The following is a 15,342-nucleotide window of genomic DNA, read 5'->3' on the forward strand; positions in this document are numbered from 1 at the left end:
CCAACACCCAAGGCCAAGACTGAAAAGAAAGAGGAATAACACCTATAGAATGCCTCACCAGTGGACTCAACCTTCCATGGCCAACCTGGAAGACCCTCGACAGCTCAACAGACTGTGTAGAGCAGGGGAGGTGCAAAGCACTGTTGAAGGTATGGAACTACCTCACAGAGGACATGTGTGGCTGTGGAGCAGTACAGACAATGGCCCATCTTCTGGAAAGCCACCCCCCCCCCCCATGTAGCCCTCAGAACCTGGCTGAGCCGACCCCATCATCTGTATCCTACATGAAGGTAAAGTTGTGCATACTCTGACGGAATATAGGACCCACAAATTCAACCAGGAGCTCATTGGAAAGCATTGCTTTTGTAGCTACTGAAGAAAAAATGTATTTGAAAGCACTGCTTTTTATGGTCTCATAGGGATACTTTTTAAAAAAAATCCCCATTCAATTGTGGCTCTTGCTGTTCATTTTTGTAGACTTTCAGTACAACCTCATGTTAATACCATAATTACAAATTTGTTCAATTATAATTGGACACATTCAGTTGGGTTTCAAGCACTTTTTTGTCAAGTGCTTTCAACAGCCCCCAAATAATTATGTTTTCTTGGTGGTATGGCATCAATTAGATGCCACAGAAGTATGTAATACATTTGTACTGTGTGTAAATACAACTGTATTATTTTTAAAAAAGGTAAGTTTGTTGTTTGTTGTTTGTTTGTCTGTTTGTTGGGGGGATTGCCAAAATGTTTGTGTGGATGTGTGACCTGATTGCCGCCTTCTCCATGGCATCAGGTTCATCAGGAATCAGAAGCTCATCAGCCAGAATCTCCTCCGTGCTTCTGGAGTCCATCAGAATGGGTTTGTTGTCAGTGATACCAGAGCTGGCCATGGCAGTTGTGCACAATGCGTTCTGGGACCGTGAGCCTGAACAGATTACATGTAAGTGAGTATCACCTTTTTGTCTTCATTTTTATCTCTGATCATGGCAGAACATCAGAACATCATCAAATCCGGATTTTGTTCATACTTCACTGACAATTATTAAATTATGGTCAACTCACGTCTAAAGCGTGTCAGTGGATATCGATTGCTTTCCCCTGCTTCATTTGCAACTGTGAAGAGAAGAATTAGAAACTTAACAATACATGTCACGTTTTTCTTAGACTTAATTAATAATAATACAAAATAATAATCTTCTTTTCCTTTTGGCTTTTCCCTTCAGGGGTTCACCACAGCCAATCAATTGCCTCCATCTAGCCCTGTCCTTTGTATCCTCTTCTCTCACACCAACTACCTTCATGTCCTCCCTCATTTCATCCATAAACTTCCTCTTTAGTCTTGCTCTAGGCCTCCTGCCTGGCAGTTCAAAACTCAGCATCCTTCTACCAATATATTCACTATCTCTCCTCTGGACATGTCCAAACCATCTCAGTCTGGTCTCTCTGACTTTATCTCCAAAACCTCTAACACGTGCTGTCCCTGTGATGTACTCATTCCTGATCCTATCCTTCCTGGTCATTCCCAAAGAGAACCTCAGCATCTTCATCTCTGCTACCTCCAGCTCTGCCTCCTGTCTTTTCCTCAGTGACACTGTCTCTAGACCAAACAACATCGCTGGTCTCACCACAGTTTGGTACACCTTTCCTTTAATTTTAGCTGAAACTCTTCAATCACACCTGACACTTTTCTCCACCCGTTCCATCCTGCCTGTACATGCTTCTTCACCTCTTTTCCAGACTCACCATTGCCCTTGACTGTTGACCCTAAGTACTTAAAATCCTCCACCTTCTTGATCTCTTCTCCCTGTAACCTCACTCTTCCACTTGGGTCCCTCTCATTCACACACATGTACTCTGTCTTACTGCGGCTACCCTTCATTCCTCTCCTTTCCAGGACAAACCTCCACCTCTCCAGCTTCTCCTCCACCAGTTCCCTGCTCTCACTGCAGATCATGTCATCTGCAAACATCATAGTCATGGAGATTCCTGTCTAACCTTGTTTGTCAGCCTGTCCATCACCATAGCGAACAAGAAGGGGCTCAGAGCTGATCCCTGATGCAGTCCCACCTACACCTTGAACTCCTCTGTCACACCTACAGCACACCTCACCACTGTCTTACAGTCCTCATACATGTCCTGCACCGCTCTAACATACTTCTCTGCCACTCCAGACTTCTTCATACATTACCACAGTTCCTCCCTGGGGACCCTGTCATAAGCTTTCTCCAGATCTACAAAAACACAATGCAGCTCTGTTTGGCCTTCTCTGTACTTCTCTATCAACACCCTCAAAGCAAATACTGCATCTGTAGTACTCTTTTTTGGCATGAAACCATACTGCTGCTCACAAATGTTCACTTCTGCCCTTAGTCTAGCTTCCACTACTCTTTCCCATAACTTCATTGTATGGCTCATCAGCTTTATTCCTCTGTAGTTGCCACAACTCTGCACATCTTCCTTGTTCTTAAAAATGGGCACCAGCACACTTCTCCTCCTCTCCTCAGGCATCTTCTCACTATCTAAGATCTTGTTGAACAACCCAGTCAGAAACTCTACTGCCACCTCTCCTAGACACTTCCAAACCTCTACAGGTATATCATCAGGACCGACTGCCTTTCCACTCTTCATCCTCTACAGTGCCCTCCTCACTTCATCCTGACTGATCTTTGCTACATCCTGGTCCATAACAGTCACCTCTTCTAGTCTTTGTTCTCTCTAATTTTCCATGTTCATCAACTCTTCAAAGTACTCTTTCCATCTTCCTATCACACTACTGGCACCTGTCAATAGACTTCCATCCCTATCCTTAATCACCCTAACCTGCTGCACGTCCTTCCCATCTCTGTCTCTCTGTCTTGCCAACCGGTATAGATCAGTCTCTCCCTCCTTACTGTCCAATCTAGCATACAAGTCATCATAAGCTTCTTGTTTGGCCTTTGCTACCTCTACCTTCACCTTACGCTGCATCTCCCTGTACTCCAGTCTACTCTCCTCAGTCCTCTCAGTGTCCCACTTCTTCTTAGCTAACCTCTTTCTCTGTATACACTCCTGTACCTCCTCATTCCACCACCAAGTCTCCTTATCTACTTTCCTTCCAGATGACACACCAAGTACTCCCCTACCTGTCTCCCTAATCACACTAGCTGTAGTTTTCCAGTCATCTGGAAGCTCCTCCTTGCCACCCAGAGCCTGTCTTAACTCCTTCCTAAAAGTCATGCAACACTCTTCCTTTTTTAGCTTCCACCATTTCGTCTTCTGCTCTGCCTTTGCCCTCTTCATCTTCCTCACCATCAGAGTCATCCTACACACCACCACCCTATGCTGTTTGGCTACACTCTTGCCTACCACTACTTTTCAGTCACTGATCTCCTTCAGGTTACACCGTCTACACAAGATGTAGTCTACCTTTTTGCTCCTACCATCACTCTTATAGGTCACCCTATGTTCCTGCCTCTTCTGGAAGAAAGTATTCACTGTAGCCATTCCATCCTTTTTGCAAAGTCAACCACCATCTGTCCTTCTGCATTCCTCTCCTGGATACCAAACCTGCCCATCACTTCCTCATCACCTCTGTTACCTGCACCAGCATGTCCATTGAAGTCTGCACCAATGAAAACTCTCTCACTTCTAGGCATGCTCTGCATCACTTCATCAAAGTCCAACCAGAGTTTCTCCTTCTCCTCCATCTCACATCCTAGAGGTGGAGCATACCCACTAACAACATTGAACATCACACCTTCTATTTATAGCTTCAGACTCATCACTCTATCTGACACTCTTTTTACCTCCAGGACATTCCTAACAAACTCCTCCTTCAAGATAACTCCTACTCCATTTCTCTTCCCATCTACACCATGATAGAACAACTTGAACCCTGCTCCTAAACTTCTAGCCTTGCTACCTTTCCACCTGGTCTCCTGGACACACAGTATGTCTACCTTCCTCCTCTGCATCATGTCAACCAACTCTCTACCTTTTCCTGTCATAGTTTGGCTACATTAACAATAATAAATGGCTATAGTGAATACTTTCTTCCAGAAGAAGCATAATAATAATAATAATAATAATAATAATAATAATAATAATAATAATAATACTCTGCATAAAAATAGCAACAACAAAAACTGAACTTAGCACAGGGAATAGCACGTGCAAAAAAAAAAAAATCAAAGCTGGGGTTAGAAAAAAAGGGAAAGGGGGCTTGTGTCATTGAAGAGCGGAAAACACCATTAACGTAGGGTCATATCTCTGCATAGTGGAGTTGTACTTTTTCAAGAAAACAAGAGGGAGAGAGAGAGAGAGAGAGAGAGAGAGAGAGAGAGGGAGAGAGAGAGAGCGAGTGAGAGAGAGTGAGAGAGAGTGGGTGGGGAAGTGGCTAAGAGAATAGCAAAGAACCAGGACTTGAGTAAAGCCACATTTTAAAGCCACTTCATTAGTGATGATGGCTCCCTGAGGTCAAATAATAACAACAACTCATAACAATGTCACATGCATGGCCCATCTCTTCTGTTTCCCAAAGAGACAGTATTCAGCAAACACGCATACTGTAAAAGGCACGTACAAGTCCTTTTATTAATCTCATGTGAATATTGAAGTGTGCCTTATTTACCAGAACTTTTATGTGAACATGGAACTGTCCATGTGAGTTCAGTATACAATCTTAGATTTCAAGCCCATCAGTCACATTCAGTCATTCCGTGGCCAGGTGTTTATTTTATCATTTAGTTGGGATATGCTGTTTGAATTGTGGTCTTTGTTATGACGTAATAGATTAAATAACGCCGTAACCTTTGAATAATATCCACCAAAGATCTGAGTGACAAACAGCACAATGCCGACCAAAAATACTTACAGTTCATACAGGCATTGACTCCATTGTGCAGACTCAACATATATGCAGAAGTGAGAGCCAACAGAATAGCATTAATGTGATGAATGACAAAAAAGTGTGTTAAGTTTAAGTCTGTAAATATCTTTCCAACTTTACCATAATTAACGTTAGTATCTAACGGTTGTCTCAAATACAAACCTGCCCATTGCTTTTTGTCATTTATTTCCATGACTAATTTCCCATCAGTCAGCAGTTTTAATTGGATAATGATTCATGACACAGTTTTTTTTTTAAACTGTGCCATGAAACACGTTTTATTTACTGTGATGGACTACCAATATTAAAGATACATGCCACACTGGCACCATTTATCAGAGTGTGCAACGTCATGACATTATAAACAATGCTGGACATTCACCTACTGAAACATCTCTATTGTGTTGAGGCTGCATCTCTCCTACACCCATAGTCCCTGCACCCAAGACATCACGTGCAAGTGGATTGTTGATTACCTGACCTCCAGACAACAGCTTGTGTGCTTGCAAGGCTGTGTGTCTGATAGGGTGGTCAGCAACACTGGGGCCCCACAAGGGACTGCTTTCTCTCTGTTTCTGTTTACGCTTTACACCACAGACTTCAACTACTGCATGGATACCTGTCATCTCCAAAAGTTTTCTGATGACACAGTGATGGCTAGATTTATCAGTAAGACTGATGACATGGAGTACAGGGCTGTTGCAGACAATTTTGTCACACCGTGGAAGGGAAACCACCTCCAACTCAACGTGGCTTAGATGAAGGAACAGGTGGTGGACTTGAGGAGGATGAAAGGACAGGTAACCCCAGTCTACATTCAGGGGGTCAATGTGGATATCGTTGAGGACTACAACTACTTGGGTGTCCACATTGACAATAAATTAGACCGGGTGAGATACGCCGACACCCTCGACATAAAAAGCCAAAGACGTATCTTTTTCCTGAGGAGGCTGAGGTCTTCCTCAGCACCATGCTGAAGATGTTCAATCAATCTGTGATGGCCACTGCTTTAGTCTGTGCAGTGGTGTGCTGGGGCAGTGGTCTGAGGACGGCAGATGTCAGGCTGGTGACATTGTTGGAGTAAATTTAGACTCACTTACTGTAGTGTTGGAGAGAAGGACATTGTCCAAACAAAAAGCCATCTTGGATAATGAGCACCACCAACTGTACATGAACAAAGGACTTTGTTCAGCAGTTGGACGACCCTTCCTAAATACACCACTGAACGCCACAGGAAATGTTTCCTGCCTGTGGCCATCAGGCTGTTCATTGTAACATGTAGTGATGAAGAGGAATGAAGCAGCAGTAAATGTGCGTTTTTGCACATAAGTTTTTATATGTTTATATATTTTATATTATATAATTTAATATTATATCAAAATATTCAAGATTCCCCACATCTATTACACCTATACTTCTCTTAAAATTGTCTTCAAACTTCTGACAGCTAAAGAATCTCAACAGCTTTAGCACATAAAGTAGAACCTCACTGCATACATACATAAATACATACTATAGAGATTGCCTTACCGATGGTGAAGCTAAAGCCATCAATGTTAAAAGTGGCACTCCGGCACTTTTTAAATCCATGTTTTTTAGATATTTGTTCTGCCATTGTGGATCTTCATGTACACCCGTGTGCTCACTGCTCATTGTAAGTTTGGAGGAAAAACACAGTATTTCCCTGGAGAGGAATGAACCTAAAGCCTGTGTCCCCCAAGTGGCTGTAACCCTGGTAGCGCTTTTAGCCCTCTTCGAGACTGGAGGTACGTCACAGCTTCAAGCACTCATGTTAAGAAGGAATGACGGCATCCTTCCCCTCCTACTCACTAATTTTAATCCCTCAAGACCACTCTGATGCTGAGAGAGAGAGAGGGAGGGTATGCAAGATGTTCGCTAACATTGCTTAGCCTGTATTACTGATATTAGTAAGGTGGCACAGGGGGTAGCGCTGTCGCTGCATAGCAAGGCAGTGTTGGGATATTCTGCATGTTCTGCGTGGGTTCTCTCCAAGTTCTCTGGCTTCCTCCCACCTCCAAGATATGCACTTCAGGTGAATTGACTGGTCTCAAATTGTCTGCAGGTGTGAGGTTTTTGTGTGTGTGTGTGTGTGTGTGTGTGTGTGTGTGTGTGTGTGTGTGTGTGTGTGTGTGTGTGTGTGTGTGTGTGTGTGTGTGTGTGTGTGTGAGTGTGTGAGTGATTGTCTGTCTATATTTGGCTCCACAATGCACTGGCGTTGTGTCCGGACTGTCCCCTGCCTCAGCAACTCCACAACCAGCAATCCCTGCGACCTGTGATGGCAGAAGAAGTGGGCAATAAAGATGAATGAATGAATGAATGAATGATATTAGTAATTATAATTAAAATAACTTGAAATTAATAGGTCTGTACTGTTTTGCAGAGCAAATAAGGGTGGTAATAGGAGCAAAGAGGGGCAGGAAAAAAAGGGACAAAAGAAGAGACATTTGAATGAGCATTATAACAAGGTGGCAGTATTAGCTAAAATTAGTGCTAAAATCAAAATGGCTGACTCCCTCTTAGTTTTGTTAAGTAGATCTTGACATTATACACATGTATAAATCTATAAAGTACATGCCCCCAGAGATGGGCAGCGTGGTAGCCTAGTGGTGGTGTACTCAACTCGAAATAATATTTCCTGTTTCCTGCTACACACAGATCATTTTTAGCATGAACATTAATTCCGACATAACAAAAGAAAGCATTGTTGGCTTTCTATCTGTGAAGCGCTTTGAAATGTCTTCATTTGTGATTAAGCGCTATATAAATAAAAGTTGATTGATTGATTGAACTTATGTATTTAAATAAATTAATTGCTGTAATTTTACATACATTTGTAAAACAAAGTATAGTTTTTCATCAGTTTCCTTTCATTTAGAAATGCTTTTACAGTGAGCAAGAACACAGCGTTAGTCTGTCCTGCTCTGTCACATTCTGCCCACCATCTTTGCTGGTTTTCTTTTTTGTTTCATCTTCAAATTAAATTTAGGCTGTTTCCTTTTCAGAAAAGCACATGATTGTCTTGTGATTTTTTCTTCTTACGTAACACTCAGCTATACATGCTCTGTTGCGAGTGTGAGTTCAAGTCCAGCAGTGTGTCCAGGCTTTTTAGCAGCAGCAATGCATCCAGTCCATTTGTTTATTGCCTTTCTCTTGGCGTTTGGGACCTCTGGGTACTGCTCTGCTGGGCCTCTCCATGCTCAGTGCAAAGTGGAATGGTATGTTTCATTATATTTTCTCTATATATATAAGATGTGACATAAACTGATGTTTTCCTTTAATACTGAAAAATTCTGCACCTACTGTCCGTCTAAGAAAACGCCTAACAATTATATTGTTCTTACAAACAGTGTGTCAGGTATCTGTAATATATTTATCATATGTATGTGCAAATCATTTCAATACAAACCCTAATGACGACGGTAACCCTATACTGTTTGTTAATTATTAATTATTTTTCTCAAATGCTCATTGTATTAGTTTAATAAGGGGGGCTATATTCATTATTCTACTTCAGCAGTTCAGGGTTGTGTGTGTGTGTGTGTGTGTGTGTGTGTGTGTGTGTGTGTGTGTGTGTGTGTGTGTGTGTGTGTGTGTGTGTGTGTGTGTGATTACAGCTTTTTTCAGTCGCTAACAAGCGTTTGTCCAAACAGTAGTCACATAAAACTCTAACACAATTAGCCCAGCAGCGGTCTTTTGTGGCCGTACCATTCACACATTTCATGTTGTTTTCATTCAATATGCAGTCAGTGAACATATTTCCACAACGCTTTCATTTTCTGAACAGACAGGCTATACCTCCCAACAAAATTATAGATTGTTTTTTTTAAATTATTTACAAATGTTAACACACAACATCCCACAATAACAACAACAATATTCCAAACCTTAGATACAGTATAAAAACCTCTGCTTCTGCAATGATATCTGTTCAAAAACAATATATCACAGCTGATAAACAATTGATTTTTTTTTTAATTTAAGATTTTTTTAATTTTATATACTCAATCCTGAACGGGAGATTAGTGGCACACTCTAGTAATTTATACGTGCATATATTAGTGTGTACTGGCCCTGAACACACACTCACACACACAGGGGTCCTGTACCCATGCAAGGGGTTTAGAGTGGCAGGCAGCTCCTTTATGGTGCGCCAAAATGAGCAACTTGTAAGTGGGACGGCGCCTTGCTCAAGGGCGTGCCGGCAGTGCTCCGGAGGTGAGCTGACACCTCCCACTGTCAGCTCACACTCCAGGTATTTTTGGGTGGGAGCGGGAATCAAACCGCCAATCTTGTAACATTGGACGACCCGCTCTACCGCTGAGTCACTGCCCCCCAATTGACACACAGCTGATCATTGCCAAGGGTGGATCTGGCATACCAATCGGTTCTATCCCAGGAGCATCGCCTCGGATGATATCAGAGATCGTAGAGATTAGAGACAGTAATTTTGTTTTTTTTTACGTCAGTCCCCCCCCCCTTTTTTTTTTCTGGTCTTTTTGCTGTTGTTGTTTGGGTTTTTTTTGTTCAGAATGCTCTTGTGTGTTTCATGCCTTTTTTTTCACTGTAATCTTTTTGTGTTCCATCCTATTGTAAACAGTATTTTTACTGTACCTCATGTAATAAACTGTAAAGGAAAGAAGCTGATTTGCTCTTTACTGGAATGCTTTTGAATGTGAACATTGCATGTGGACATAAAGTTCCCAACCAAGAAAATTTGTGTAAATTTTGCAGGCAAATACCAGTAAAACTGAAATATAAAAGTCTATGCAATTTTTATAATGTCAAGAATACCCAGTATTTTGAAACCAAGTGTACTTTGATTGACTGCATGTACCTTATGAAGTAAAAACAAGCATTATTTTTTGACACAGTAATTTCATTTTGAGTCGAATATCCAGTGTGTTGGTAAAGTGTGTGTACAGAAAAAGATGTATTCTATTTTGAAATGAAGAGTTAGTTTATTTAACAAAATGTGTTTTTGAGAAGAAAATTAACCATTTGGTCTATTGTGCTTTCTAGGTGTGAGTCTGTGTTAAGAGTTTAGAAAAAGTATTTGAAGTATGGGTGAGCGCTTGCTAGCGACTGAAAAAAACTAACAAATTGATTAACAAATTAATAAATAAGCTTTGTCATATTATTAGTCTGATAACTTTATTTAGAGTGACTTCATTTTTGCCAAATAAAGCCCTGTAACTTATCACTATTACTTGTTACAGCATAACAAACATTTAAAACCAAAACTGTGCAATGACGGTCCAGACCTACAGAGGCTAAATATGCCCTATATGGCTGGATAATGCAATTCAATAGTTTGTCCAGTAGATGTCAATGAAGAAGAGGGTATGAGTTAACTGTAAATGTGGGGAAAAAAGGCATTTGAAGCCAAACTATGTAATGAGGTATTTATCAGCAGTTTGAGAAAAGAATAAATTGTCTCCAGTTCATTGAAAGATTAAAGTCAGGTCCTCCCTGATGCATTACAGCATAAGCAGGGCATTCTGAACTTTTATGAGGTTAACTTAAATCCTATTGTATTAGTATTGTGTGGTTATGGTCTTCATTTTCCAGTGTAACTGAAAAGACTTGTATGTATTCAAAGATAATTTAGGGAAAACTTTTTATGTGAACAATATGAACATTTCATTATTTTCTAACTCTGTCCCGAACCCTGTCCTCTTTCCTATTTATGAACGAACATGCAAGCCAATCAGTACTTGTTCTCCTCTCACAGGTACTTTGGGATAACGTGCAAAGTGGTTTATGAATCCCTGGTCTCACAAATAAAGAAGTGGAGAACCATGGCTGGCTGTACCATGGGGGGCCAGAGGTGCTTGTACAAGGTGATTTTTCATCTAGCAGTCACATAGTTTAATCCAATAGACTGACAACAGTTTACCTAAAACGTCTTACATGTCTAAAATGACATTATAATGATTATGTTTTACAGCCTTTTGGTTTTCAGCGCATTTGGATGTGAGAGGCAGTGACAGCCAATCCACTAATGTGGCCTACAGTAAAATGCTTCATATAGGCAATGCTGTAAAATATGTTACTCAGATTAATTACTGATTGTGAATCATTACAGATGATCATCTGACTTTTTCTACAGTGCCATTCAAAGTTGAATTTTGTCATTAGATCTCAGAATCTCCTTAATGCAATAATTTTATATACTAATCTTGTTCATGCCTGTCCAGAAACGCTCTTTATGTAGCAGTTCCAGCACAGGTTTTAACCATCAAGTGGAAAAAAATATTTACCGTGAAAAAATAAATGCAGCAAATGAAACATAAGTGAAGATATACTAATGTTGGTGTCAGCTGGTACCACATCTATCAACACTGTTCTCTTCTGCTCTTTGTCCATCACCACTATGTCTGGTTGGTTGGCCAGTAGCTGTTTGTCAGTCTGGAAACTGAAGTCCCACAGGATTTTAGCCTTGTTATTCTCAACCACCTTTGGTGCGATGGGATTTGGATACTTCTAGTCCATACTGGGTACAGATGTTCCTGTACACTATCACAGCTACTTGGTTGAGCCTCTCCATGTATGCTTGCCCAGCTAGCATCTTACACCCTGCTACCACAAGCTGGACTGTCTCTGGGGCTTCTTTACATAGCCTGCACCTTGGGTCAGATCTACTGTGATAGATATTGGCCTCTATTGCTCTTGTACTTAGGGCCTGTTCTTGTGCTGCTATGATCAGTGCCTCTGTGCTGTCTGTCAGTCCAGCTTCGTCCAGCCATAGGTGGGTCTTCTTGATGGCAGCATATTCCTCTATCTGACGGTGGTACATGCCATGTAGGGGCTTGTCCCTCCATGTTGTTTCCTCCTCCTCTCTCTCATCAGGTTTCTGCTGTCTAAGGCATTCACTGAGCAGTTCATCTGTTGGGGCCATCTTCCTGATGTACTCTAGGTTTTTTGACGTTTCATCCTGGACAGTGGCCCTGATGCTCACTAGTCCTCGGCCTCCCTCTTTCCGCTTAGTGTACAGCCTCAGGATGCTGGACTTGGGGTTAAACCCTCCATGCATGGTGAGGAGCTTTCTAGTCTTGATATCTGTGGCTTTTATCTCCTTCCTTGGCCAACCTATGATCCCGGCGGGGTATCTGACGACTGGCAGTAAATACATGTTGATGACTCAGACCTTGTTCTTGCCATTCAGCTGACTTCTCAGGACTTGTCTTACTCTCTGGAGGTGTTTGGCTGTGGATGACATCCCTGCGGCCACCTCATGATTGCCATTAACCCATTCAGTTCTGATCATTTTGCTTATCCTTGATACCACCCGGCCACATTTGTCTAAACCGAATGACATCCCTATGTCATCGCTGTAGATCCTGGTGGTGTGGATCAGTGAATCAGTTTCTCGCTCATTCCTGGCATATAGCTTGATGTCATCCATATAGACAAGGTGGCTAATTGTTGCCCCGCTTCGGAATCAGTTTCCGTAACTCCTCTTTGTGATGATGTGACTGAGGGGTTTAGGCCTACACAGAACAGCAGTGGTGATAGTGCATCCCCTTGGTATATGCCGCACTTGATGTTAACTTGGGCAATTGGCTTGTAGTTGGCCTCTAGGATTGTCAGAGTAAGAACAGCTATTGTCTGGCTGATTTTCTAATAGAATCTTCTTGGTGACTTCAAATAAGGTCCTCTGATCTGGACCCAGAGGACGTTTTGTCAACATTTACATCATATTGTATTGTTTTGTCTGTGTCTACTTAAATCCTATATACAGTGCGGCCTCATTCTTTGCGGTTAGTAAGTTCCAGGGACCACACGCGATTAACGAATCCCCAATTGAGATCATGGTCTATTTATCTTATTATTTACGGTGATTTAAACGTTTATGAGCCCTCCCCATACTAATTAAACCACCTTCTATCTGTATTACCTTTTCCCACACTCTGATAGACTGTTTAAAGCACTTTTGTGTCTCACAAAATTCTGAGATTGACAGAACGGAGTGCACTTCCGGATGCCATCAGCCAATAGAATGTGCCTACGGTATTATATAACTGCCTACCACAAGTCCACGATGAGGTGGAGTTGCGAGTTTTAATGCACGAATGCGTGAGGGCACACTGTAAATATATAAAGGTAAATAATTATTCATTAAAAAAAAAACAGAACACACCCAGCAGTTCATTTCCACTCATTGGCTTGTGGTCATTGCTCCTTTGCTTTAATTACAACTGCGGGTACAGCCTAGAGATTGGTCCTAGCTTCCTACACAAATGATGAGGATGAAAAATTATGAAATGAGTAATGTTTTCTGTTCTAGAATGATGACAGCACAGTTTTCTGCTATGTGTTGATTCTCTGCAATGACGTCTGATTCTAGGAATGTCCCTACTGAATGTCCCTGCTGAATGATTTATTTTTTTCACCTAAACCAAGGAATACTTCTCTCCTTACATGCACAGACAATTTTATATGATTGGATTTTACTCATGTGTAATTTCTTCTCTCTGTAGCTCCAGTCTGCCTCTGTCCATTTTATAACTGCCAAACACACAAATCCCATTGACAGGTCTGTGGCTGACATCAACTTCCGGCTGGTCTCCCATCTCTTCTTCACCTACTGTCATGTTTCAGTAAGTTTGTACTCTAATTCCTTTTCTGATAAACTCTTGCAAATCTCCTCACAGTGTAAATCGCTCTGCTATGCATGTTGTTCTAATCTGTTAATTTACATAATCTGGTCTGCATTTCTGTCATGCTGCTTCTGCATTTTTTAAGCTTTCATAACATAATTGTGTATAATAACACATTTTGCTGGAATGGGTGGATGGATGGATATATGTGTGTTGTATAACACACACACACACACACACACACACACACACACACACACACACACACACACACACACACATATATATATATATATAATGCACATTTTCTTTGTTACTTCTTTCTCACTTGCTGCTGTAACTTCATCTCTAGGCCATGTCAGTCTCTGAGACCTGGTACGCCATCAAAGACCACGGCACCAACTATTGCAACCTGTATAACCTCCTGGAAGGTAAGATCGAAAAAACAGCACACTGATGAATTTATTTACTAACCATTCAATTCATGTGAATGTTTTTTTCAAATTTTAAAGTTTGACCCTTATAATGCAGCTCAATGCAACATAATTCACTTGACCATGAAAAAGTACATCAGAATCTGTTTCATGTTGGTTAAGTTAGTAGTGTTGGTGGTATTAATGATCTCAAATACCTGTATTTCCCTTAATTAGTGGAGTGGCAGCAGTGAGATATCATATTGTCTTCCTCCATATAATTTTTTGGACATTTTATTTGAGTGGTTTTCTCAAACACCATCTGACAAACATGAGAATATAGTAAATGTGCAGCTATTTCTCATTAAGGAATTTATACAACATGTACTAAATCTATTAATGATATTAACTCACTTTAGCAGATTGATGAGGCAGCAGTTTAAAATATTCCACGACAATTCAATCTGCATTATGACGTTACTGTGTAGTTCTAGCTGTGTAGTGACTGCTCTTCACTCTGAAGAGAACTCTGCTTTATGCCTGTTTGCCCTGTCATTTTTTAACAGGAAGTGGTCTCACTGAAGCCAGAGGTTATAGAGAGGTCACCAGTGATTTCTTGTGTACACAACGCTCTTCAGCCAACTGCACCATCTACTGATCTGTGCATTGAAAAGAAATTACCACATGTAATCACAACATGCCACATATAAACCATGTGCCATTTCTAAAATGTGCTTTCTTTCTTTTTTTTTGAATGACTATTCATCTATTGTGAAAGCAGACTGTAATAAAAATCAACATGACAACTGATCGTCCCTTAAAATATGTCTTTAATACACTCCATCTAAGTGTGATTAATACACAAATGTCATGGCCAAGAGAAGAAACTAGCAGAAAAGAACTTTCCTGTTAAAGGTCTAGAAAGTACATTATTGTTATTATTTTATTTTTTTACTCATTTTTTTTGTGGAAACAAAGACAAACTAAAAATATAAAAGTATTAAACTGATTGAAAAATAAATATATTTTCTGCACCAGTCTAGTTTATACACTAGGATATTGTCAGTTTTACAAAAAAAAAAAAGTGGATATTATTAGCAAACTCCAATGATTTTGGAGATGTATTTCTACTGCACATTATTGTTCGGTCAAGCAGTCACTTTTCCCGTATAATCAAAATGACAATCACTTCCATTAACAATGGCAAAATAATTCCAAATGCAAAAAAAATTATGGCAGTGTCAGTTTTAGTTTGATTTAGGTATGTATAAAATAAAATTACACTTCTACTTCCAAAATATGCGGATGATTCTGGCTACCTCCCTCAAATTCTTGGAAAACCATGAACCAATTCCTCTGATAAATCCACATTTACAGTATGTCTTGTTTTAGTCAACATGAATTTCTGTCATTTTCATAATACACTAAACCACTATAAAAG

At 40.6% G+C, this 15,342-nt stretch overlaps 2 protein-coding genes across 2 annotated transcripts in view; one reads left to right on the plus strand and one right to left on the minus strand.

Annotated features, from left to right (window-relative positions):
* Positions 1-6,482, minus strand: part of pde1ca (phosphodiesterase 1C, calmodulin-dependent a) — a 46,853-nt gene extending 40,371 nt beyond the window's left edge. The window contains exons 1-3 of the mRNA XM_068304596.1: positions 6,398-6,482; positions 1,063-1,113; positions 766-925 (exon numbers count right to left, since the gene is read on the minus strand). Coding sequence (XP_068160697.1) covers positions 766-925; positions 1,063-1,113; positions 6,398-6,482 — 296 coding nt within the window. The remainder of the gene's footprint in view (positions 1-765; positions 926-1,062; positions 1,114-6,397) is intronic.
* A 1,478-nt stretch (positions 6,483-7,960) lies between these two features.
* Positions 7,961-14,700, plus strand: LOC137587863 (uncharacterized). The gene is made up of 5 exons (XM_068304529.1): positions 7,961-8,103; positions 10,620-10,728; positions 13,369-13,488; positions 13,841-13,919; positions 14,468-14,700. Exons 1-5 carry the CDS (start codon positions 8,006-8,008, stop codon positions 14,557-14,559), a joined length of 498 nt encoding a protein of 165 aa, XP_068160630.1. The 5' UTR covers positions 7,961-8,005; the 3' UTR covers positions 14,560-14,700.
* The last annotated feature ends 642 nt before the right edge of the window (positions 14,701-15,342 follow it).

The sequence above is a fragment of the Antennarius striatus genome, chromosome 20 (assembly GCF_040054535.1).
Source record: "Antennarius striatus isolate MH-2024 chromosome 20, ASM4005453v1, whole genome shotgun sequence".
Lineage (NCBI taxonomy): Eukaryota > Metazoa > Chordata > Actinopteri > Lophiiformes > Antennariidae > Antennarius > Antennarius striatus.